This window comes from Cantharellus anzutake (genome assembly GCF_015039405.1).
Source record: "Cantharellus anzutake strain C23 chromosome Unknown EI90scaffold_9, whole genome shotgun sequence".
NCBI classification, from domain to species: Eukaryota; Fungi; Basidiomycota; class Agaricomycetes; order Cantharellales; family Hydnaceae; genus Cantharellus; species Cantharellus anzutake.
The window spans coordinates 430,336-457,688 of record NW_024066959.1 but is presented as its reverse complement, the minus strand read 5'-3'; the positions used below and the strand labels follow the sequence as shown (position 1 = coordinate 457,688).

Below are 27,353 nucleotides of genomic sequence, written 5' to 3'. Positions count from 1 at the left end.
GGCAGGTGTGTCTGATGGAGCTCGAGGTTCCGGGTCATCTGACGGTGGGTCAGAGACAGACTGGAGGTGGGGCGGAGCTCTGAGGGTGACAGGGTGTTGAAGGGACTTGGCTTCAGCAACTCGGAATGGAGCGCTGTGCCTGTTACGTCCTCATTGTCCCCAATTTGTCAGGGGGGGCTGGTGACGGAGGAACAGAGGCCACCAGCGGAAGGGGGCCAGAGAGCCCCCCCTCACTACTTAACGATGGAGGCGTTAGCGAGGGTCAATCATTCATCACACAATTCGTTGGGTTTTATACCAAGGTGCCTTTAGACATGTCTGTCACTCAGCTCGTGGTTCAAGATGGAGCAGCAGGCAAGTAGAATGCAACAGGCATCGTGGAAGTGGGTTTGGATTCAAGGACTTAGGACTTAATATTATAACTGGGGGGAACTATTTACTAGAGTGGTATGCACGTACATATAGCAGAGATAATTGGATCCGAAGGTAAACAAAGGTTACCAAGGGGAAGGAGAAGTAAATAGAAAGACTCCACAGGACAAATATAGAATAGGCGAAAGCCTGAATTATGTCTGAGGTTTGTGGAGTGGGAGGATTAGAAACCAACTGAATGGTAAGGCCTGGGCCCATCCATGAATGAGCAGGGGACTACAGGGGGAGACATCTGGAAAGGTCTGGAGCCCGGAAGTTGTAGTCCGGAAGATTGGGTTTGTAGAAAATGTCAAATGATAAAACAATAAAGAATAACATGACTGGAGGTAGGGTAGTGTCAGGGTTCAGCACCCTGCCCTAGGGTGCCCCAGACTCCCCAACCAATCCCTTCCTTCCATTCCTTCATTGTTGCCTTGTTGTTGCCTTTCTGTGTTGTGTATCCGCATGCACGGGATAGCGTGGGAACTTTCTGAGCGAGCAGCTCGCCCAGAATGTTCCCACGGGTCACAGCCACAGTTCTGGGCAAGCAACTCGCCCAGAACGTTCCCACGCTTACTGGGCACTGCCACCTGGATGTTCCCTCCGGGTCACACTACACAACTCTAGGAGCTGTATAGTTGTGGGCATGTGACCCATTCCTTTATATAGCAACCATGCGGGGAGATGAGACCTTTACCCTTCTTCTCATCTCATGCCCCGCATAGGCAAGTGTATATATTCCCTTTCTTTTACTATACATCTCATGCCCCGCATAGTGTGAGGACAGGTTAGATAGGGGTTGAGGTCAGGGAGCCTCTGAGTCCGAGGCCGGGCCCTGACAGGTAGGAGTGGGGAGGTACCGGAGATACATGACCGGAGGCGCCGGAGGTGCAGAGACCAGGAGTAAGAAGGAGGGTGGATAGGCAAGTTGAGGGTTACCAACAACAAGTTGATCCATAACCTTTGAACAAGGGGTCTGAGGAGGTGGAGGTGTGGTAGGGGAAGTCCGGGGGTGATGCAGATGTAGATGGGAGAAAGAGCAGGAGAGAGTCAAAGGAGGAGGTAGTCTAGGATCATTGGCATCGACCGGAGGCAGCAAAGAGAGATTGGGAGGACTGGTGGAGGTCATAGGAGTCGTCCGAGACTAGGGTGGAGGGAGGTGGAAGATCCAGGATATGACAGTATCCCCTTCTTAGGCCTGAACCCTTGAAGGCCTTTTCAGTCAGGTGGATGAGTTTTGCAGCTGGAACCGAAAACATTTTTTCCATTTCCCATGTTCCATCAATCCATCATTCATCAACGATAAGGCAACTTGAATGCCAACCGATGCTGAACTCGATCTCACATCTTGGCCAGATGAAAAACTGGCTGAAAATGCTGGAGATGGGCAGGTACTCTGGGATGCCAAGTCCCAGGAATGCAGATGTCGTCTGCATCTGATGATGGAAGAGGAGGCTCATCAGCGTGAGGCAGAGGAGTCTGCCAAGAGGGAGGCCAAGGAGTGGCAGAAGAGAGAGAAGGAGGCTAGGGTGAAGGAACTCACCCAGAAGGTGTCAGGGGATGGACCCTGGGTCCCCATGACCCCTCTCTACAGTCCACAGTCTGGCCTATAAACACAGCCCATCTCAGGGCATAGCTACTGTGGGTAAGAAAGTGAGAAGAAGGTTAACTTCTCACTTTCCCACAGTGGCCCAATATGGTGAAAACTTCCGGGGATACCCGGAAGTCACATGAAGAGTGGGAACTGGGCCCGGAGCATGCGGTGCGCGGAGCATGCGGGGCAGAGCACACATGCGGGTCTGGGCTAGTCAGGGTGTGTGCCCTGACAGAAGGTGAGTAGAGAGGGTCTATGATGATCTCAAGATGGGATGGGAAGGACTGATTTCTTTTTCTTTCATTTATTTTTTGTGTGTAGCGTCGTTCCATTACTGTCTTATTACCAGCTTTGCCCAAATGGAGGCCCTCATGCGCAAGGTGCCAGAGTTATGGACTGATGTGCACCTTTCCTGGGGGGAAGTCGACATCATGTGGGGCCTGCAAAAAGGCGTGGGCTCGTTGCGAACATCCTGCAACTATGACTGGGGCATCGGAGTCAAGTTGACCGTCGAAAAAGTGGAGGGTTGAGGAGCCAGAGAGCTCAGGGTCATCCCAGGCGGGCAAGGAACATGTGACAACCCAAGATTCCATCACAAAATCCCTTATCAGGATTCAAGAGGAACTTCGATCACTGCCTGTTCTTGCCATGGCCATATTGTCATTGGTTACTGTCAGGGCACACACCCTGACTAGCCCAGACCCGGACCCGCATCCGGACCCACATCCGCCTGCTGCGCTTCCTGCACATGCACATGCTCTGCGTGCTGCATGTTCCGGGCCTGGTTCCCACCCCCTCATGTGACTTCCGGGTATCCCCGGAAGTTTGCCTGATATCGTGGCCACTGTGGGAAGATGAGAAGTTAGCTTCCTTCTCATCTTCTTACCCACAGTAGGTTGTGCCCTGGATAGGGCTGGTTACACCAGAGGCTGTGGACCATAGGGGAGGGTCATGGGGACCCGGGAGTCATCCCCTGACAGTTACCCTGGTGGAGAATCTACAGGCTCCTGTGTCCAATGGGAAATCTGAGGAGGCGGTTGGTGGTGATGGGGAGGTGAAGGTGGAGAAGGCAAGTGGTGTTGCGGCGAGTAGGAAGTTGCCGGATCGTCCTGCCATCAAGGTAGATGAGAACCTCAAGGATGAGTTGGAAGAGGTGTTGGAGTTGGGTGATTGTCAGGGTACCGAGCTGCTCGGACTCTAAGTCGAGGGATCCCGAGCCTTCGCTGGAGCTGAGGCCGAGGGGGACAGGATCAGTCTCAATGGGGGAACCCAGCAAAGCGGATTGCGATAGGGATTCCAGCTGAGCAGCGAGGGGAAGTGAGTTCATATCATTGTATATACTATGTACAACATACCTGAGCAGCGAGGGGAAGTGAGAGAAGAAAGTTATCTTCCTCACTCGCTACCCAGGGAATGATAAAGTCGGTATACCCGGCGAAGCGGGGCCGCTCTGCAGAAGGAAATATAACAAATGTCTGTGCCAGTCCGGGGATGATGATCAGGCTGTGCGGGTATGGGGCAGGTGTGTCATCAGTTGTGTGTAAGCAGTCCGGACTTAACCGGGCTGTACTCTGACATCACCCCCCCTTTATGCCACTACGTCTCGGAGTGGCTGAGTTTGCACGTGGGGCAGGAGCGGAAGGGTGGTGCTGATGGAATTCTGTGATGAGGTCTGGCGCATTTTGGGTATCACGGTCAGGTATCCAGCTATTTTCGGAACTGGGGTAGCCCTTCCACTGGACGAGGTAATGGAGTCGGCGACGGATATACTTAGAGTCGAGGATTTTCTCCACTTCATACTCTTCGCTCCCTTCGATGATGGTGGGACTCGGTTCTGGGTGTGCAGGGCGCTCTGCTATCTCATCTGGTTGGTACTTACGAACATCTGAGATTGACACAACGGGGTGCATTCGGTATCCCTTGGGGAGCTGGAGTTTCAGCGCAGCTCGTGAGACTATCTTCAGGATCTTGAAGGGGCCTAACCATTTGTGGTCTAGTTTCTTGGTCGGCCGATTGGTTGGGTAGTTACGTGCGCTGAGCCACACTTTCTCTCCTTCATGGTATTCAGGTGCTTCGCCTCGTTTCCTATCATAGTACTTCGACATCTCCTTGGCTGCATGTGCTAGGGCTGCCTTCGCCTCCTCTTGCATTTGTGCCATCCGTGATGCAAAGTCTCCAGCCGCCTCCACCATTGAAGTCTTGGGGGGTTCTATCCCCATGCGTGGGTGTTGACCTGTGTCAAGCTCAAATGGTGTATGGCGGGTGGCCGAGTGGATGCGGTTGTTGTAGCTAAACTCAGCGATAGGCAGCCAGTCTGCCCAGTCATCCTGCCTGTGGTTCACGAAGACCCGGAGGTAGGTTTCAATCTCTTGGTTGACTCGTTCTGTTTGCCCATCCGTTTGGGGGTGGTAGGCAGTGGATGGAGTGGGTTTAATACCTAGGAGTTTGCTTAACTCCCGAGAGAACTTAGAGATGAAAGTTGTTCCTCTGTCACTGATGACTTCATCTGGGAGGCCATGGTGTCGCCAGACATGCTCGAGGAAAAGGCGGGCTACACCTGCAGAGTCCATCTGAGTAGTGGTGGGTATGGCATGTATCCTTTTGGACAGACGATCAACCACTACCATGATTGCATCGAACCCTCGTGATAAGGGGAGCTCTCCTATGACATCTACGGAGACAACCTGCCATCGCCGATCTGGTATCTTGTTTGGCATAAGCTTCCCAGTCCTTTGAGCAGGGAAGGATTTCACCCGTTGGCAAGTGTCACATCCAGATATGTACTTGGCAACATAACGAGAGAGCCCTGGCCACCAGTAGTTCCGAGATACAAGCTCTAATGTCTTCCATCGGCCAGGGTGTCCAGCTACTGGGGTGTCATGGTGGGCACGAACTACGTCATGGCGGAGAAGAGGGTCCTGGGGAACATAGATCCTCCCTTGATAGAGGATAAGCCCTTCACGTAGCTCCCACCCCGAAGGCGCTTCACGACCAGATTCTAACTCACGAGTCGCACTTGCCACAGAGCCCTCGATGCTCTTGCATTCCCTCATCCGCTGCAGCAGGTCTTCCTCTCCTGTTGGATGCGAAATAGCTGCTGTAGCTCGAATGCGAAAGAGATCGGGGCATAGCAGTGTGACCTCGGAGTTGTCCTCTTCTCCTCGTGGGTGGTCCGCTCGTCGTGACAGGGCATCTGCTTTCTGCATGAGTCTTCCCGGTCTGTGTGTGAGTGTGAAGTCAAAGCGAGAGAGATGTAGTGACCATCGGGCTTGGCGTCGGTTGAGTTTCTGGGCTGACCGGAAATAGGAGAGGTTTCGATGGTCAGTGAAGACTTCGAACGGTTCTGCTGCTCCTTCCAGGAAATGCCTCCACTCGTCCAAAGCGCGGACTATCGCAAGCATCTCTTTGTCATGGATCTGATAGTTCCGCTCAACATCATTCAGGCTTCGGGACATAAACCCCACTGGGTGGTACTGCTGGTCTTCTTGAAGCTGAGAGAGAACAGCTCCAGTCGCAAAGTTAGAGGCATCACACTCTAGTCGGAAGTGCCCCTCATCTGAAGGGAAGACAAGGACAGGGGCTGAGGTGACAGCCTTTTTTAAGGCGTCAAACCCTTCTTGTTCTTCCCTGCCCCATCTCCAAGGTCTGGACTTCCGCGTCAGTGCGTTCAGGGGTCTAGCAATTTCAGAGAAGTCGCGGATGAACTTCCGGTAGAAGTTCACAAATCCGAGGAAGGATTGGACGTCTTTGACTCGTTTTGGAACTGGCCAGTTCGTGACACCTTTGATCTTTACCGGGTCCATCTCTACCTGATTCTCTGATATCACCAGCCCTAGATACTCTATCTGGGTCTGCTCGAACTTGCATTTCTCTGGTTTGAGGAAGAGTTTGTGTTTTCGCAGAGTGGCTAGCACTTCCAGGGTAACTTGACGATGTTCTTCGAGAGTTGACGTGAAGAGTAGGATGTCATCCATATAACAAATGGCAACGCCTCTGTCAATAAACTCTCGGAGAATGTCGTTCATCATCGTCTGGAAGGTTGCGGGGGAGTTACAGAGGCCAAAGAACATGACTAGGGGCTCAAACAGTCCTCGGTTGGTGCGAAAGGCAGCCTTCCACTCATGGCCTTCCTTAATCCGGACATTGTTGAAACCCCATCTGAGGTCCAAGACAGAGAAGTACTTCGAGCCTCGAAGACGGTTGAGCACATCTGACACGAGTGGGAGTGGGTATGAGTTCTTCACTGTGATTTCGTTCAGCTTTCGGTAGTCTTGAACAAGTCGGAGGGATCCGTCCTTCTTTTTAACAAAAAACACTGGGGCCCCCATTGGGGATTTAGACGGCCTGATGCGGCCGTTGGCAAGGTTTTCTTGCAGAAACTCATCAAGTTCCTTTTGTTCGTTTCGGGACAAAGGGAAGGTGCGTGACCGTGGGAGATCAGCCCCAGGTAGGATATCTATTGCATGATCCCACGGCTTCCGCGGAGGTAATGCACTAAATGCTTCCTTTGAGAAGACGTCTTCATAGAGGCGGTAGGCCTCAGGGATCACCCCTTCTGGGGGAGGCTTCTCATCCTGCCGGGCCCTCTCTGCAAATTGCTGAGAAGGGGTAGTGGTGGCCCGAATCTCCGGCACGCTGCGCGTCGACATCACGTGGACCGCGAAGACTTCGTCTCCGGGTTCTACCGATTCTACTCTCGCGGGTACAGCTCTCTGACACTCAGGTGGACATCGTGTCATCGTTACCTTCTGTCGAACCCAATCCACCTCTGGGTTGTGAAGGAGAAGCCATGGGTGGCCAACAATAACCGTCTGTTGGCCAAGGTTCGCGACAGCGAGTTTACAACGCTCAGAGTGGTCCCCAAAACCCAGGATAACGTCGACTTCTTCCGTGATGGGACCGTTCTCGTTTTGAGTCCCATCAACGTTGCGAACGGGGATGGGTGAAGCTAGGGGGGTCGTTGGCAGCTGGTGTTTGCGGACGAATTCCTTGCTGACGAACATTCCCGTGGCCCCTGAATCGAGTAACGCAGACGTCGACACAGCGGCGAGCGAAGTAGCAGACCTGAGTGAGATCAGAATGTTCATCGAGCGTGGGGTCTTCCCCGTCGTCTTTCGTGCGTCGGCTCCTTTTATTTTCGCGTTCTTCTTTCTTTGTGCGACTTTAGTAATTTTTCTCGCCTTTGCCTCGTTTACAGGTTCGATTTCGACCTTCGTACACGGATATTTACAGTTTTTTGAGGCGTTTACAGGCGAGTCGCCCAGTCGGGGCGCAGCTTTCACCGACTGGCATTTCAAAAACCCTCTTCGCGAGGTTCTTCCCCTTCCACGGCACTCCCGTTCTCAACAAGCTGGTCCTTGATCAGCTGGGTTATCGCGCGAAGGTCCTCTGGGGATAAGGACGAGGGTCGCGGGTCTTCTGGTTGTCTTATCGGCGTGGGTTCATCAACCACGCGGATTCTTTGTGCGGCCGCCGAGGGGCAGTTGCGTGCGATGTGGCCTGGTTGCCCACAGCTGTAGCAGACGCCGCTTCGTGGGTTTCGGCGAGGTTGTCGGGTTCGGTCGAGTTCCATGGGCTGAGGGCTAGTCGACGAGGAAGATGGGCTCGGCGTCTGCGTGTTGGGCGGGCGCGTCGTGTTCTGGTGAGTGACCACGGTACTGTTTCGTTGGGGTTGAGCCCGCGTCTGGTGAGGGGACGCCCCAAAGGCGCGTCCTTGGCGCGTCTGGGCTTGGAAGTGATCGAACCTTCTGTGCTGACTGTCCAAGAGCAGGGCCCGTTGCTTCCACTCTTCCCAGTTCGTTGGGAATGGGTGGGATCCGTAGATCGATTCTCGAAGGCGATGGGTAATGGCTCGTTGGAACTTGTCGATTAACCCGGCGTCTCCGAGCCCGGACACTGGTCCGTACAACTCAAAGAGCTGGATGACTGTCTCAACGGGATTGGGCCCTTGTCTTATGTCCGACAGCTTCTGCATCGCGGTCGCCGCCCGGTTTGGGTCGGCAAACATGTCTTTCAACTCTTGGAGGAAGTTCTCAAGTGTTGGGATCGCAGCGTTAGGGGAGAGGTATGCGTTAATCTTCTGGGAGGCCCACGAGGCTGCCGTCCCCTCTTTCATATGTGATAGGACGAACAAGATCTGTTGTTGATCGTCGGGATACTCGGCATGGCGGAGCGACAGGTACAGGCGGCATTGTGCCAAGAAATCTTCTAGTTTCTCTCGGTCACCATTGAAGGGCGATGGGGTAGCGACTTTGGGGGGCCTCGACGCGGGGAGAGGAGGTGGTTGATTAACCTGAGCGGCTTGGGCACTGAGCAGCGCTTGGACCAACTGGGTGAGTTGTTGGATTTGCTCCTGAGCAGACATCGTGGTGTTTGATGCGGACTCAGGAAGTAGGTTGAAACTTTCTTCTGATGTCAGGGTACCGAGCTGCTCGGACTCTAAGTCGAGGGATCCCGAGCCTTCGCTGGAGCTGAGGCCGAGGGGGACAGGATCAGTCTCAATGGGGGAACCCAGCAAAGCGGATTGCGATAGGGATTCCAGCTGAGCAGCGAGGGGAAGTGAGTTCATATCATTGTATATACTATGTACAACATACCTGAGCAGCGAGGGGAAGTGAGAGAAGAAAGTTATCTTCCTCACTCGCTACCCAGGGAATGATAAAGTCGGTATACCCGGCGAAGCGGGGCCGCTCTGCAGAAGGAAATATAACAAATGTCTGTGCCAGTCCGGGGATGATGATCAGGCTGTGCGGGTATGGGGCAGGTGTGTCATCAGTTGTGTGTAAGCAGTCCGGACTTAACCGGGCTGTACTCTGACAGTGATCCTGAAGGCATACCTGATCTGTCGATCAGTACTGCTGAGGCCTCATCTCCTTCATAATTGCTGTATTACCTTTTCCGAATGTATTCCCCCCCCCCCTCCTGCTCATGCTTTACTGTGTGAACTGAAGTAAGGGACAAGTAAGAAGTAAAAGTAAGGAGGAACCCTGTGAAGACAGATCGGAACAAGAGAATTATAGGAGTCATGACTAGGATCCCCAATGGGTCATAGTAGGAGATACTGAATTCAGAACCTGGTGGTGGATTCCTTCAAGGTTATACTGATATTTGCAGGGAATCCACATAGGAATCTGAAGAGGTATCAAGTCAAGAGATGCTGGACCAAGGTGGTGAGTCTGTCATATCCATCCATGGCCATTGACTTCCACTACCTCCGAACTCTCCAGACTACCTCCGTTCCTTTGTCACTAACCTTGGAGCTCCCAGATTCCGCAATCACCTCCGCTTCCCTCGATGGTCACCACCCCCTCTTTTCAATATATTACCTACGCCTCCCTAAGTACGGAGCCCTGAAGGCTTCCGGACAGCTCCAACGTCCACTAGCACACTCCTGCCTCTGCTGGGCAATTCACTCGCTTGCCCTGCAAGCCCACCTTCAGGCCTATCCCTCCTTTCCATTTCTGGGTTATTGCCTACCATTCCGCTAACCCCATAACCCAACTTGTTGGTAATATTCAATCGGCTAATGATTAACTCCGTTAGCTCTGCTCCGCCATTTACGGGCCCACCCTCGTTGTGACTATATATACTCAACTTGTACATAGGTTACACCTCAGTAATAAAATCGACTAGAGTTGACCCCCTTTAGTTCTTGTTGCCAGTCAGTAAGTTAGGGCATGGATGTGTAACTTGGCACAGCGCTCCTGGCATAAGTCGCTGAGGCCGAAGCCCTCCGCCACAGAGACATTCCTTCGTCTCGATCTGGTCTCTGACAGAGTCCAAGGTGTTGGAAAGCTCAAGGAGATGTGGAGAAGAGAAATTGCCAGAGTTAGAACAATCTACTGGCAAGGCTCCAAGGGCTCAACGACGACTCCACAGAGGGCTGAAGTACTCCACAGAGTCTCTCAACATGCAACAAAGTCAACAAAACTTGAGGAGGAATCTGAAGATTCAAATGGTGACAACTGGAGGTCCGAAGACGATTCCAGAATGTCTGAAGGAATGGTATAAGAGTTCTCAAATACTTGTCACAATAATGGATGTATTGTGCTGCATTTGGTAACTACTTACAGAGGGGATAATGTTGGGAGTGTCCCAGGAGGGGTTCCGAGGTCGTTCCAGGTAGAACCACAGGATGGAAACAAATCCAAGGTTCGTAAGGATGACATGAAAACTCCTGAAGTATGGAGGTTTGAAGCACTGAGAGTTGATAGAGTGGAGTCCATATCCCCTTCTTAGGGATAGATGTCCCAGCATCTATGCAACATAACAGGCAATTGACAGAACCTTCTGAGGAGGAAGTAGCGTTGTAAGGGGGCAAGGGATCTACCACCCTAACGAGAAAGAGAGGGGGCCACAGAGTTGGGAGTGCTCAGGGAAAGGTTTGGATGATGAGGAAGGGGAGGGAGGAATGGTCCGGTGCTATATGATAAAAATGATAATCTTGTAAATCTCACTGATAATCAAACTAGTGGGAACTCTGTCCCTGCACTATGTCTTGAGCCTCTTTGGCTTCGTATTCGCTGCTCTGGGTGCTGGTAAACTTCTTGCTAAAACTTCATGTTCATTGGGGAGCACCTCTCTCTGTTGGGGGAGTCCTCTTTGTAAATACAGGAAAGAGGGTAACTATAAATATGAAAGAAATACGTGGAAATCCGAATGATCCGACGGGTTTAGGACGGCAACAGATCCACAAGGAACACTTAAGAAAAAAGCAATATCAAAGAAATATTGATGTTGTTAAGGAAATAAAGAACCATGGCGATCGGAACAACCGCTGAACCAAATGCGTCACTCGTAACATTGTTCGACTCGTGTTGACAAGGGCTTTCCAACGATACCAAATTCGTCCGGATCGGTGGAGAATTGATGGAGATATGGAGGAAGCGGTGGAATATGCGGGTGACAGTTACCCAATTTGGAAACTGATGGTTGTCCGTGGTCAGGAATGGCTTGAAAAAATCGAAAAAAATATGGGAAACGTGGAAGGGGTATATGGAACAGTGGTAGATGTGTTTCGGGAGTGGGGTGCTTGACATGGGTGGTAGAATCGTGATAATCGGCTCGTTTGTGTGGTACCGGCTGTGCCTGCCTACAGCATAGTTATGGAGCAGAGGAAGGAAAGCTCAGACTAACGGTAAACCGTATAGCCAAAGTGCTTCGAAGTGCAGAGTCACTGGAGGATAGTGAAACTCCATGGGCATTATAGGAGGTTGGTAAGGATGATCCGAGGTGGTGTAAGAGTAAGGGGTGATGGTGTGTGGGTTGGTCAGACGAGTGGGGAATCCCAAACAAGGCCAAGGTAGCCCAAACATACCAAAATCATGGTAGAGGACAGAGGAAAAAAAAACTCCCTGAAGGTAGGAAGAAAAGTGAGTGGACTGGGTATCAACAGCGGAACATATCCATAGTTGAAAGAAGAGTGGATGGTGGTAGGAAGATGGATTGAGTATTCAGAAAACATTCAAATCCTCATGGCTCAATGGAGCAAAAGGAAGATCGAATATCTGAGCACTAAACAGCAACCTAACCGGAGTGTTAATGAGTTCTTGAAGGTGTGGTGGTCGGAACAGGAATAATCTGGTGTCTGGAACACAGTACTTTAAGTCCATTACTGTCAGGGACTCGTCCGGGGTCGAGGGGGTCCGGGTATAGCGTCCAGGACCGAGAGCCTGGCGGGGGGCAGATCGGGCGTGCGTACTGACAGGCCCGATGTGGGACAGTGGTCCCTGGCCACTTAGACTGAAGTGGAAAGTTGTTATTATTATTAAAGGAGAAATATTGTACTACTTACCTGAAGTGGAAAGTTGAGAAGAAGGCTACTTCTTCGGTTCCCACTTCAGGTTCGTTTATATACATGCGACTTGGATCACATGATGGATGCCACGTCACCCTCGCACACAGCCGTAACCACCCGGGTGTCTCCGTGGGAGATCCCGAGGGTATCCGGTGCAGGCACGCGTGCTGGGCACAGCGGGAAGTCGCCTGAGGTGCCCGGGCCGGGTACATGGTGGGCGCGCTGCAGATGGGTCAGTTGTACATTGATACAGAGAAAGTCGTCCATGTAGAATAAAGAGAGAATAAAGGAGAAGTAAGATAAGGAGAAACTGAGGAGGGGAGGATGAGGGGGAAGAAGGGAAAGGGGGAGGAGGTAAGGAAGGGTGGACCGGCAGGGTACCGGGTCAGGTTGGGCCGGGTGGAGCCGGGTCAGGCGGGTGTGCCCTGACAATTACTCAATGGAGTCTCAGGATGAGTACAAAGCCATCAAACAAGAGACTACATCTGTAACGACAGGCATAACACTGGTTTGTCGTAATAGTTTAAAGGGTATCGAAGTGGGTCGAGTTGGAGGTCCAGCCCTGGCATGCTTGTAATCCATTACTCAATGGAGTCTCAGGAAGAGCAAAGCCAGAACTTAGGACTGTAGACAAGTCCCAATCCGATATGGCGAAAGTGAAAATCCATTGGCAATTGTCGAAGGGAAAGATGTCAACCTAATGGTGCACAGCCAGAGGTGACGAAGGTACATGGTGTGGAAGCAGCAATGGCCTGCTATCCCGAAGTAGAATGCACAGAGCGAGGAGATCCTTCGAGTCTACTGGACTTGCTAGAAGCAGAGGAACAAGGTAAGACTCAATGGTAGCTACTGGCATTTGCTGAAGATGCAAACTGTCACGACCCGACATATCCGTCACCTCCCTCTATGCGCCCTAGTGCCACTTGGTCCATCCCTCCCGCTATCATCATCATCCGTCCACCCGTCACCATCATCCGCACTTCCTCCCTCGCGCGCGTACCCTCCAACCTAGGTTGCCCGCTTCATTGTTGTCCGCTCGCCAGCCGGACGGCTTGCTAGACGGCCGGATGGTTCTTTCTCTTTTGTCCACTTGCGGACTATTGTTCTTCCTTTTGTTTCTTGCTTTCCTTTTGTTGACCAAGTTTGCCGATATTAACTATTTGTTTCTTTCTTCATTCATTAATATCGCGCTTGATCCGCCACTCCTTCTGGGCCGGTCTCATTTAGTTACTTGTGTTTATAACGCGTGTAGGTTACACCGGATGTACCTCAGTTCGTATATCGACTTGGATTCCCCCTCTGAACTCTTATCCTCATCGTAAGGCTTCTGTCTGAAATTGGGACACCAACGTAAGAACGAAGCGCAGCGCTCCACCCGAGTCGCTGAAGCTAAAGTCCCACCCCTCCGACCTTACGAGCCCGGACGACCTCGCGCGCCTCGCGGGTCACCCGGATACGCTTCTGGCACGTTCCTGACATGAACAGGAAATCGAGAGTTGACCAATGGTAGAAAACCAGAGGAGGACAGAGGGTGATATCTTGGAGACTAATCTGGAATAATTGAAGGAACAGACTAGGTACTACTCCACCTGATTGATCAACGGATCGAAAGTAGGGGAGCTAGTGGTGTCCTGGAACTCAGGGATAAGAGCCAATTAGAGAAGGTGACGTTCCTTGGAGGAGCATCCAGGGTGATCCATGCATTGCAAAGGTAGAGAAGTGGCATTGTCGGCCTAACCACTCAAAAGCAGTGGCTGAACAACAGGGCAAGATAGGGATCGGCGTGAAGACCAGATCACCTAGAGATGATGGAGAGACCTAAAAAGGAGTCAATGTCAAGAGCAAAGGCTCAAAATATACAAGGTCAAGGGAAGGTTGGTCCAAGAGAAATGGTACAATGTGAAAGGATATCAGGAGAAGGAAGAAACAGAGTTGGAGGAGACAGATAAGCGGAACATGGAGTTTGGGGTTTTTATGATTTTGATGGCAGAAAATGGAAGACATAGTTAGGAGGAATTCATCCATACAAGAAAAGAAACAAAAAACATGGCAAAGGCATGTAGAAAACGTTAGAATGACGAATAACGGGAGCTCCAAGGAGCATGCATAATCGCCAGAAAGCCTGAAGGCTAATGGAAGAACAGAGTCATGGTGATGAAGCATCTAGCTTCAGAGGTTTTCACAACCTAGCAGTACAACTACTGAAGTACTTGCTAATGACTGAAATTGATGAGGTATAGGTATGGTAGGAATGTCATAGTAGTTTAATGATACAGGTGGAAATGAGTGTCGAAATGGAGGCAGATACTAAGCTAGCGGTAGTAATTGACCAACAATAAGACAGGAGTTCAGGGACCTAAATGATCAATAACATTGCAGATGCATCAGAAATGAGCAAGTAAGGTGGCAAGAACACATGCCCAGAAGTCGAGGACTAGGGCCATGTGTCAAGCAATACCAAACAAGCGAGAGTTGAAGGTTGAGTTAAAATGAGTGTGAATGGGTTAGAGGTTGGATAGGTCCATCACTAAAATGGCATGAAGAACCTAGAGAGAATGTAGCGATCAGTTATAATATACTGTCACGAACCCACCTGGGGGAGATCTGAAACACTACCACATCAGCAAACCTGGTACGGACCTCTCAGAGCTCTCAGAGCTCTGTGAGCAAATTGAGTCTTTTGCTGTGCACCCTCTACACATAGAATCAAGAAAATGAAATATGTATATGATTTTGTTCTCATAAAGATGCAGAAGTGCAAAAATAATATGGATATCCATTTTTGGAAATGTGTCAGAGACCAGATCAAGACAAAGGAATGTCTCCATGGCGAGGGCTTCGGCCTCAGCGACTTATGCCAGGAGGCTGTGCCAAGTTACACATCGTGCCCTAACTTACTGACTGGCAACAAGAACTAAAGGGGGTCAACTCTAGTCGATTTTATTACTGAGGTGTAACCTATGTACAAGTTGAGTATATATAGTTACAACGAGGGCAGGCGCATAAATGGCAGGGCCGAGTGGAGCAGAGCTAACGGAGTTAATCATTAGCCGATTGAAACCAACAAGTCAGGTTACAGGGGTTAGCGGAATGGTAGGCGATAACCCAGAAACGGAAAGGAGGGATAGGCCCAAAGGAGGGCTTGCAGGGCAAGCGAGTGTATTGCCCAGCAGAGGTGGGAGTGTGCTAGCGGATGTCGGAGCTGTCTGGAAGCCTTTGGGGCTCCGTACTTAGGGAGGCATAGGTAATAAATTGAAAAGAGGGGGTGGTGACCATCGAGGGATACCAAGGTGATTGCGGAATATGGGAGCTCTGAGGTTAGTGAAGAAGGAGCAGAGGTGGTCTGGAGAGTTCGGAGGTAGTGGAAGTCGATGGCTGTGGATGGATATGACAAAATGCATGTAAAATAGCCATCATCATCACCCGAAAAGCTCTATGAGCTCATAGAGCTTTGTGTTTTTTTTTTACTAATGAATGGTCTTCATGTCTCCATGGAATCTGCTGAGTTATCTTGGCACCAGCAGTGCAATGGTAATATGGATATATGTTTCTGTAAATGTGTGGAAAATAGCCATCCTCATCACTCCAAAGGCTCCAAAGGTTCTATGAGCTCTATGATCTCAGCAGGCTCATAGACCTCATAGACCTTTTGTGTTTACTGATGTATCCATGAAATATGCTGAGATACAGCACCTTGTTTATTGCTATTTGCAAAATTTGAGGAAAACTCCAAAATTCAAAACTTTGCACTTTATCTTTCATCTCATTTCTTGCTCAAAACTCATCCAATTTTGATGATTCTATCTATGTGCATTGGAAAGCACTTAAGTGTGGCAATGTAACCATGCATGTTATGTAGGGTATAAATCAGTTTTGAAAAGTGTCCCAAAAAGAGTAAATTTAAAATACAGCCCAATAAAGCAAACAGAAAGCTGATGTATCCTTCAGATATCATCCATACATCCATACCAAGCCTTTTGAATTGTCAAAATTGGTTGAGTTTTGGGTGAGAAAGGAGATGAAATATATAGTGTAAATTTTTGGATTTTGGAGTTTGCCTTGAAATTTTCAGATAGCAAAAATTTTATGATAGAAAGGTGATTTCAATTTTTTTAAATTATTTCTAAATGTCCTGAAATTTCTCTCCCTAACATTTCCCAAGATTTCTGAATTTTCCCTAATTTTCTCTGATTTTTTAGAAATTTTCCTTTTCTCAATTTTTTTTGAAAGTCCCCCATTTCTCCCTGAATTTTCTGAATTTTCCTTAATTTTCCCTGACTTTTTTTTCAAGTTTTTAGAAACCCCCCAGTTCCCCCTCATTTTCCTCCCATTTTCCCCCTTCATCCCCCCCCCCCTTCAATTTTCCCCTCATTTCCCCCTCATCCCCCTCCAATTTCCCCTTCCCCCTCATTCCCCCCCCCCCCCCCCCCCCCCCCCCCCCCCCCCCCCCCCCCCCCCCCCCCCCCCCCCCTCCAATTTCCCCCATTTCCCCCTCATTCCCCCCCCCCCCCCCCCATTTCCCCCCCCCCTTATTTTCCCCCCATTTCCCCCCTTTAATTTTTCCCTCATTCCCCCTCCCAATTCCCCCCTCATTTTCTCCCTCATTCCCCCCCCATTCCCCCCCATTCCCCCCCCATTCCCCCCCTCAATTTTCCCCTCATTTTCCCCCCTATTTTCCCCCTCATTTTCCCCTCATTCTCCCCCCCATTTCCCCCCTATTTTCCCCCTATTTTCCCCTAAGTAATTTCGGATTAACCCTATTTATAACCCTAAATTCAGTGTATATATTGATTGGGTTGTGTGGCCTTGGTGTGCAGTACCACATGAGGGGTTGCAATTTAAGTAGACTGTTGTCCAGTTGACCCTGGGGTAGGGGCTTGACTGTGGCCAGTCACATGATAGTGTAGTCAAGCTTTTTAATTTTTTGAATATTTTGTGAATTAAACATAGGCTCAGGGTGCTCATAGAGCTAATAGTCCTCTGTGGGCAAATATATCTCTATGAGCTCTCAGAGCTTTGAGCTACTTTCCCAAGCTCTCAGAGAGGGGGACCTGCAATTTTCAAAGTTCTTAGCTCTGTGAGCTCTCATACCTCCTGGTTGGGTTTGCTGATGCAGGCAGGTGTGTCTGATGGAGCTCGAGGTTCCGGGTCATCTGACAGTGGGTCAGAGACAGACTGGAGGTGGGGCAGAGCTCTGAGGGTGAAAGGGATCTTACTTGTTTTGGGGACGGTACGTTCCGTTCCCCTGTTCACCTCAGGCCTCAGTTGGTCCGTCTAAGTATACGCTTTGATGGGCTGTATATTAACGGGGTAGAAGTAAAGGCTGATCTGCCTTTTACAGCTACCCCGAGGGTTTATATACATTCTAATGCATTCTCGGCACAAATAAATAGAGAAGCTTCCATGATGCTAAATTAGCATCGTGACATAATTACTAGACAACACAACGTCAATTGATGTTGTGGGCGGAATATAGACATGGGCCAGGGCCTCACATCCTCCTCCCTTGCGATATTAAACAGACAGGGTACAAGCATATATACACAAGGGAAAACAAGCATTTTAAAGAAATAAAATTTTAACATTCTACATACGAAAGATGTATGCAAATGGGGGCACACTCATTGCAGGAGGCTATAATAGTAGTTTGTAGGTGAAGCCCACTTAGAGTTTCTCCTGGAACATATGCACCCAGATCTCGACGACAGAGTTGTCGACGATGAAAACGACTTTCTCGTCGTTGTGAGTTCATTAAATACCATCGTCGACAGTGATGATGTTGACAGTGACGATGTTGACAGTGGAGGTCGTCGACAAAGAGGAAGGTGAATAATCAATGACATTGTCATTGATGAAAGAGGAAAGGTGCAATGCAGATAATCAACGACAGCATTGTCGTTGACGAAAGTAAGAAGTTAATAATCAACGATGGCATTGTCGTTGACGAAGGTAGGGATATGAGGGGATCAGTTCCTCATCCATTTACGTGGTGCGGACCCGGATGGGCCAGAGCTGGATGGGCGATTCGATGTGGTCCTATGAGTTGTTGTGGACCTTGCTGCATTGACAGCGACATCGTCGCTGAAGGAGAGAACGAAGGAAGGTCAGTTGGGAGGTTCAAACGAGACCACCACCAAGCTGTTCCCTGGTTCTTTAGTTAGGATGGGGAAGTGTACTAGTAGTATTTGTTGTAAATATAGTACCAATCTGAGTGTTTTGGCTAATTCTATTTTTATGGGTTAGTCTAAAAGTTTCTGGGAGTTGACCTACAGATAAACCAAGCCCTGCGGAGCTGTTCCTTTATTGAAATTTCTTAATTTGTCTAGGTGTAATTCTGTGTAGCGTTGTTTAATATGGAATTTTAACTTGAATTAAATCTTCTACTTGGTGAAGTTTCAAAGATCCTACTCAGTTAATGGATTTGGATTGTGTCTGGAGTGTCCCTTGAGTTTGTTTTATTTTTGTCTTATTTTATTGCTTGCTTTAACAGTAGCAAAATAACTGTTTTGTGTTTACACTTTGAAATCTGGAGTGTTAACCAGCTCTCCTGTTGAAATATCTACTTAATATTTCTCTCCTTAATTGCTGCCTTTTACTACAGTGGCAATCTTAACTGTATATCACTTTTTCACACTGGAGTGACAACCAGAAATGCTTGAGAAAAATAATACTCTATTTTCTTACTTCTCTGAGGGGGGGCAAAAAGTTGCAGAAAGGGTCTCCCTTTTATACTCCTTGGGTCACCTTCCTTTTTCACGCTCTACCTCGTATTTACAGGATTTATTTACAGTGTATTTTTCTCAAACTGAATAAAAAATGAAATTTTCACGCTATAGTTCTACTGTGCTTTGCTGTGCTGAACTGCGACTATACTACAGTCAGACTGTGCCTAGAATCCTTATTGTCCTTCCTCGCCTAAGCTATTTTAATGGTTAATTAGAACTTGACTGCGCTGCATTTGTCGCAGTTTCCTATTTCAAATTCCTCATATTTACCATTAAATTTGCTATGACTCAGTGATTCTGAATTCAAACTTCGCATTACTATGCGTACGGCTGCGCTGAGACCTTCAGCTGATTTATTCCATTTTTATTCAGCAACATTTAGTTAAAATGAGACTTGAAATGGTAAATGAGTGAATTATTCAGGTTTAAAACCGAAAGAAAAAGTTGCTAGTAGTCAAGAATTACTCAAACGAATGTATTATAGCTCTCCACTTCATTAGAATATCGTTCCCTAAAATTCCCACCATGGTCCGTTGTAGTTTAGTGGATTTCATGGATTTCGTTCATCTTCCCTGATTCCCCTTTGTATTATCATATCCTAATCCTCCATATGTATTGTTCATTGTTATAGTAGGTCATCCTCGAAGATATCATATTTTTATGTATTTTATTTAGGGCTCTGGACCTCTTGAAGCTGTCTTCCCACGTGTTTTCAGGTTTCTAACTTCATGTCCTTGTATCTCATTCATTTCTGGATGGTTTCTCACGTTCTTGGTATCATAAATTTTCATTTATTCCCACCTTTCCAATGGTACTCAAGTTGTGTTCTATGTCCTGGTATTCGTCGAGTTAGCAAAAGTTTGCATGCACATTTGGTAATCACATGTGTCATTCCCGTAGTCATTCATATGCAGGTGCTGTTTCTGTTTAATTGTTTGGGATTTATGGTATGCATGGGTGTTTATATCCTTCATATGGGCTTCCATGATTTATTTCAGATTTTTCCCTCATGATCTAAGGTTGTTTTGCACTTTCCGTGCTTTGTTTTGACCAGGCTCTTCCTTATTTGGACGGAAATTGGTCTTCGCGATCTGCCGAAGTGTGGATCTTGGTTCCGACGGCCAGTTCCCTTCGCATTGCCACCCTCACATGTCATTAAACATGATGCAGATTTCTATATTCCTGTCATTGGTATAACTTCACAATGGCTGGACCGTTTGGGCTGAAAATTTGCATAACTATAGTTCCCTATTTTTCATAATTTCCGTGTAAATTTCGTTGTATGTTTTAATTATGGATCCTTTGTAAACATCGTCTTTTCCCTGAGTCCGGAATTTTGATGTCGCTATTCCTGTTATTGGATATCTCATTAATGCGTGATCCTTTTATTATGAAGATTTGGGTGGATTAAGATTAGATCCCTTCCTTTCTAATGGGCTATCAAGCTCGTCTCGGTCATTACTGGTTGTTCTTCACGCTTGCTTTTTAAACATTATCCTTGTTTTCCAGGAGTTTTGGTCATATCTCCGTTGTTTATGGGTAGTTTTCCCTGTAATTACTTTCATTGGGTCCGTTTGGGAAACATATACATTTCCTATTATAAACACAACTTTGAATTTTGCATTAGTTCCTAAGGAATCCTTGTTCCGTGGTACTTCCATCCTCAGCTACATGTGCAGACGTGGGAAAGTAGTTTCTGTGGAGGTTCTCTGGCTGTTTTTATAGTCAAATCTCGGTCGATTGTCCTAATTCTTGGTTTAATATTTGCTATAAATTCCCCCGAGGATTCCGTCTCGTTGATGCTAAGCTTGAAGTATTTTTGCTAATTTTCTTTCTTCCATTTTATCGTATGTAGTTGTAATAATTTGTAAAATGTCATCAAAATTTGTTAAAATTCAGGTCCTTCTATTTTCTCATATCTACTTGTCGTATGGGGTTTTGTGATTTATCTGGCATATTTCCATAATGGCATGCCCATGCACTGGTGGTGCATGGGCAGATTCGTACACCAATGAGTGTGCATACATCGGAGGGGGGTGCTGTGGTGGAGGTGGGGCATTCAAATATGCCACCAGGGTGTGGGTTTGTGTACATCATAGGTGGGTTTGAGTACGATGTTGGGGGAGGGTTTGAGTACATAAGTGCTTGTTCCTGACATTGAATCTTATGATGCTCATGAGCATTGTCAGTCATGGGTTTTATCCATTGACATGCAAGGATGTACATCCATGCAATACGAGCCAGGGGGTACTGGTCAGGAAGTCTTTTCGCCTCTGTCTCAATGTCATCGCGCGACATATGCATTCGTGAGGTGCAGTTGTTTGTAGCCACCCTGTACCAGTCAGTACAGGTGTCGACGTCCTCTTGAACAACCAGGCAAGATGGTACATTGTAGTGTAGAACCTCACACCTTCTTCGGTGTGTATGTAGTTTCGAACCAACTCGAACTACTTAGGTTCTTTGTTGTGGAGGAGCGCAGCCGCGTCTGGGAATTCAATTCTGTCAACATGGTCAATGTCGTAGAAGCGGGTAGGAAGGGCCACCGATCGACAATATGTCAGTGGGGGTAGGGGTTTGCCATGCACTTCAGTGAGTTTGGCATTGTAGTACTCGTAGTAGTGGTAACCGGGTGGATGGTTCATGACGAATTCCTCAAAGGGGGCATCAGGGTCAACGACCCATTCACCCTCCATCTCGTCATCGTCGGACGTGGGAGCCCATCTCTTGGAAGAGGTGGTTTTTTTCAATGGTGCAGACTTGGCCAATGCAGGATCCACTGGGCCAACCCCGGGGATAACAATGGTTTGGGGGACAGTGGGCCATGACGACAAGGGAGCAGAAGATTGAATTGGGGCAGGTTTGGGAGATGCAGGGCGTCCCCTTGCTGTGTGCATGACTCTAAAGACGTCCTTGTTGAGTTCGTCATTGGCCTTATGGAGGGATTTGATCCATTGATGAAGATGGTTGTTTTCAGAATGCAGGTTGTCAGCCTTGTTCTGCAACATTTCATACACTCGTCGAGCTCATCATTCCTATGTTCATCTTCGAACATAGTCTCCTTACATTTCTTGAGTTTCTTCTCGATATGGGCCCACATGACTTCCATAATCATTTCGAGTTGATCGAGCCCTGTCTGTGTGGAACGCGGCAGGAGGGGGTATTTCTCACTCGCGCTTACGCGAGTGGGCAGGACTGAAGGGTCCTGTTTTGGGGTTAAAACACCCATGCTGGGTGCTTCAGGGGTGACAGTCTGAGTAACTGTGGAGTTATCGTCCATCGACGACATGGCAGCATCCATGGTGGGACTTACAGGTGGGGAATTTGGGCTGGTGTCTACAAGGGCCTCCTTGATGGGGGAAAGGTCGAGGGAAGAATCAGTGAGGGGGGATTCAGTCATGTTCATTTGAGCGATTTCAAATTTGATGGTAGGAAGCAGGATTTGATCCCGCTTTTGTCGCATTTATCCGATATTATTCGGATATTCCCGGACTTGCCAGTTTAGGCAACTCATGGCTTCAACGCCATAGTTGGCCATGATAAGGCATTGATATCTGCGGTATCGGACCGGTAGGCGACATTCACGCTGCGGTCATGATGGTCTGCTGGATCTATTGTCCAGCATCTGATCCTGTCGTTGACGGTTCAGTTCCTCGACGTTCTCTACCCCTTGTACTGTTAGGTAGTCATCCAACGCAATTAGATCATTTATGTTGGCCAAGGGTTCCCAAGTAAGGTCACCAAGTCCCCATCGGACACGGAACCATAAATACTTATCATCATCCCATCGATGGTCGACGATTTCCTTAACCTGGTATTCCCGTTCTGGGTTGTCGCCAAAGTCGTAAAATACTTCTATGGTGCACCCAGGGAATAACACAGAATCATTCGGCTCATGAGGTGCAAGCCGTGAGACATGGAACTTCGCAAAGATATTTCTTTGCATCAACACTGGGGGAAGCCTGAGGACGTAGTTTGATGAGTCCTCAAATACCTCCAGTATTTCGTAGGGGCCAATATAAGTTGGCAACAGCTTGTGTGCCCTCCCCTTGGGGAGGTTCAGATCTTTCGTTGAAAGATATGTGTAGTCCCCCTTCTTCAGTTTGGGGGAATCAGGGCACTGATGTCGGTTCGCCTGGATGACCTGTTCTACACGACTCTTGATAATAGCATCGTGAGCGGCCTGGATGTTGTCCAGGGCCCGCTGGGCAAAGGATTTTACCCCCGGCAATTCAGATGATGGCAGAGACACGGTCATCTGTGGGAGGTATCTGTATACCAACTCAAACGGGGCGAATCCTGTTGATTTATTCGCACTTGAGTTCAATGCGAATTCTACCATGGGTATATGCATGGCCCAATCTCGTTGATCGGGTTGGACAAATGACCGAAGGATCTGGACCACCGTCTGGATCACTTGTTCTGCTTGGCCATCCCCTTGAGGATGGAATGCAGTGGTTAACTTGAGTTTAACACCCATTAGTCAGTGTAACTCAGTCCAGAATTGAGATGTAAACTTTGTGTCACGATCTGACACTGTCATATCCATCCCCAGCCATTGACTTCCGATCCCTCCGATCCCTCCGGTCCACTTCTGCTCCTTCTTCACTAACCTCAGAGCTCCCGTATTCCGCAATCCCCTCGGTACCCCTCGATGGTCACCACCCCCTCCTTTCAATTTATTACCTATGCCTCCCTAAGTATGGTGTTATAAAAATGGGGCCTAATTGGCCCATTTCTATAGCGTTCGGGTGCAGGAGGGGGCTGTGACATTGAGAAGCTGTTACAATTAATGTAACAGATGTTGTAACAGTGGGGTTTACAATAACATGGACATCGGGTGTTTTGGGTGATAATAGTTGGTTTTGTTGTTATTATATACATGTCACGTGATAATATACTGTACAGAGGCCATAAGAGGCTAAAAATGGGAATTTCCCATTTCCATAACATACAGAGCCCCGAAGGCTTCCGGACAGCTCCAATGTCCGCTAGCGCACTCCCACCTCCGCTGGACAATACACTTGCTTGCCCTGCAAAGCCCACCTTCGGGCCTATCCCTCCTTTCCGTTTCTGGGTTATCGCCTGCCTTTCTGTTAACCCCGTAACCCGACTCGTCGGTAATATTCAATCAGCTATAATGTCTAAACCCCGTTAGCTCCGCTCCGCCATTTGTGGACCCGCCCTCGCTGTAACTATATATACTCAATTTGTACATAGGTTACACTTCAGTAATAAAATCGACTAGAGTTTACCCCCTTCAGTTCTGGTTGCTAGTTCAGTAAGTTAGGGCACGGACGTGTTACTTGGCACAGCGCTCCTGGCACAAGTCGCTGAGGCCGAAGCCCTCTGCCATGGAGACACTCCTTTGTCTCGACCAGGTCTCTGACAGACACGATGGATGTTGGCATGCCATGCAACCGCACGACATGTTGCAGGAACAAATGCACCAGCTCAATTGTCTTGACCTGGGTCATCACAGGCACTAGGTGAACCTGGCACATTAGACGGCACAAAACTACCCAAAGGTAGTTATAACTCAGGCTCGTTGGGAATGGTCCAACGAAATCCATGGCGATTGACTCCCAAGGCTTCTCAGGGACCGGGAGCTGGTGCAGCAGTCCCGGATATCTGAGTTTGCTTTTCTTGGTCATCTGGCACGTCCTGCAGGACGTGCAGAATTTCTCGATGTCTTTTGACATCGAAGACCACCAGTAGTGTTTGCGTACGTACTCAAGCATCTTTTTGACGCCGAGGTGACCAAGGATTCTGTGTGCGTGCTCGATTGCGATGCCCATAATCCTCTCCCCTTTATGAATAGATTCAGGGAGGACAAGTCGTGGTTCACCTGAATCATTCAGACGAAAAATCAGGCCATCGACAATTGAGAACTTGGGGAACTCCTTGGGTTTTGCGAGGATTCCTTTCTGTCAGAGACCAGGTTGAGACGAGGGAAAGTCTCCGTGGCAGAGGGCTTCGGCCTCAGCGACTTATGCCAGGAGCGCTGTGCCAAGTAACACATCCATGCCCTAACTTACTAACTGGCAACCAGAACTGAAGGGGGTAAACTCTAGTTGATTTTATTACTGAAGTGTAACCTATGTACAAGTTGGATATATATATGGTTACAGCGAAGACGGGTCCGCAAATGGCGGAGCCGAATGGAGCAGAGCTAACAGGGTTAAACATTAGCCGACTGAATATTACCGACGAGTCGGGTTGTGGGGTTAACGGAAAGGCAGGCGATAACCCAGAAACGGAAAGGAGGGATAGGCCCGGAGGTGGGCTCTGCAGGGCAGGTGAGTGTATTGCCCAACGGAGGCGGGAGTGCGCTAGCGGACGTCGGAGCTGTCCGGAAGTCTTCGGGGCTCCATACTTAGGGAGGCATAGGTAATAAATTGAAAGGAGGGGGTGGTGACCATCGAGGGGTGCCGAGGGGATTGCGGAATACAGGAGCTCCGAGGTTAGTGAAGAAGGAGCAGAGGTAGACTGGAGGGATTGGAGGGACCGGAAGTCGATGGCTGGGGGTGGATATGACACTTTCCAAGCAGTGTGCCTGGAGTAGCCGTCTTTCACACTTGCAATGAAAGCGTTGTCCTCTACATGAGGACGTAGTTCTGCCAATGGCAGCAGTACATCTTCAAGGGAAAGCTCCCTCCTCCCTTGACAATCATCAGGGGGATCGAGCTTGGATGCCTCGAGATCTCGTGGTTCCTGAGCATCTCCGATAGAGTGAGATGCAGCCAGGCATATGCACTGCAGTTTTAACCTGTGCAGGTGTAACAATTCTTGTGCTTCCTCAGCACACACCAAGGGCAAGTCGTCACCCTCTTTATCAATCCGTATATCTGCAGATACGTAATCGTCGTAGTGGACATCCTTGTCTGACGAGGATTCATAGTACCGTGACAGGGTGTCAGCCACTTTGTTTGTGTGGCTGTTAGAACTGGGCGAGGGCAGACGATTCCGGAGGGGAACCGGAGACTTAGCAAGGAGGGACCTTGGCCTCAGCAACTCAAGCGGAGTGCTGTGCCATTGCTGTTTGTCCATTTGGTCCTTAATTTCATAGGTGGCGAGCAGGAAGTCTCTAGGGGGCATTTCAGGTCGATTTTAGACTAAGGCCTAAAACGAGTATGTACAAGCGCCGATATATATATGGAGGGCGAAAGCACAAGGAAACAAAGGGGGTCCGAATCGGAACGAAGGCGTCCGAACAGGAACAAAGGGATGACAGAAGCGGAGTGGTACCAAAGGTCATAGGGCTGAACCTGTGGTACATCCGAAAGGAGATAAGGAGGGCAAAGCCCAGAGGGGCAGGAGGATGAGGGGAAGTGGGGATGATGACTAACTGGCTAGAATGGGAAGAAGCAGCAGTCCAAATAGGGATGAGGGGGAAACGCAAAAGATACATTACAAGTGGTGAAAGTGCCGAAGATGATCCATGGAGCTTGGAGGTTGCGGAGCTTACAGAGGTTACGGAGGCAGGGTTGAAAGTCCGAGGAATATTGGCAATGGTGTTTACGTAGTATGAGGTCACCAATGCAATGGACTAAAGCCGAGGTGGGGTCAAAGTCCGAGGTAGGAACTATGATGGAGTCTCAGAGCAAAGGTACGAGCGGTGTCCGAGTACGAGGTATGGGACAGTGGCGGAAGGTCGCAACTTGGCAGAAGGTCGGCGGAAGAGGGCCAGAGGGAAGAGAGAGGAAAGACGAAAAGGGGGGTGGAGGAGAGGAAAGGTGTCAGGTCCGAAGGTGAGTATCGGAGCAGACAGGCAAAGGGTAGGAGAATGACGGAAGGGTGGAGGTGTTGTGAGGAGGAAGAGTAGGAGGAGGGTGGTGAGAGGGGTGGTGTTTGGCCCGAGGTGAGTATTGGAGCGGGTGGAGATAGGACAGGAGAAGGATGGAGGAGTGGAGGTGGCACGAGGGGTGAGAGGAGGTGTGGTGTCAGGACCGAAGGTGAATATCGGAACGGACAGTGGTAGGGTAGGACTCCAGAGGTGGTGAAGATGGAGGTCCGGGAGTCGGTTTGGGATCAAGTATGCATGGATATGACAGTGGCCCTGCACATACATGATGTCACAATTGAAACCGTGAAAGAAATTTTGCCAGTGAATGTGATGTGGTGCAGTATGGTTCTTCTCTTTGAAGTAAGTAAGAGCCTTGTGGTCAGTGACCACAGTGAATTTTCGCCCACCAGTCAGCTCGTCGAGCCATTTGGTGAGCGCTTCCAGAATGCCTAGAGCTTCCAGCTCATAGGCGAAATATGCCCACTGATTCGGGGTGAATTTCTTTGACATAAATGCAGCAGGGTTGGAGGTCTGCCACTCTTCACCCTGTGCAAGCATGGCCCCAATGCCAGCTGGGCAGGCATCAGTGATGACCCAGACACGGAACTTGTCTTGGTCTTCAGAAGGAATTGAATCTGGTATATCCCAGATTATGGGCTTTAGAATCGGTGTCTTGCACACGATCACTTTGATTTGCATGAAACACTTTTCGTGTAGGGTGCTCCAGTGGAATGGCATATGGTTGGTACATATGGATTGCAACAGTCCAGTGTATGCACTGACATTGGGCAGGAATTTTGCTAGGTACTCAATGAGACCTAGGAACCTAAGAACCTTGGTGTGGTTCTCTGGCATTCGCCAGTTCCTTATTTATCGGAATCTGCATGGATTCTGTTTGAGTCCACTTTACACCCTAGTATGTTGAGTACAGGGGCGAATGGCTCAAATTTTCTTGGGCTCACGTAGAGCTTCTCATCTTTCAGATGAGTATATATCCACAAGAATTTTTCGTTGTGTTGCTTCACTGTCATAGTTCCAGTGAAG

The 27,353-nt window shown here is 48.9% G+C and overlaps 1 protein-coding gene across 1 annotated transcript; it reads left to right on the top strand.

Moving 5' to 3' along the window:
- Positions 1–1,727: 1,727 nt before the first annotated feature.
- On the top strand, positions 1,728–3,206 carry EI90DRAFT_3118845 (uncharacterized protein; the record flags this gene model as incomplete). Its single annotated transcript, XM_039063147.1, has 2 exons — positions 1,728–1,961; positions 2,901–3,206. The coding sequence occupies 2 exons, from the start codon at positions 1,728–1,730 to the stop codon at positions 3,204–3,206; spliced, it is 540 nt and encodes a 179-aa protein (XP_038919871.1).
- Positions 3,207–27,353: the final 24,147 nt, after the last annotated feature.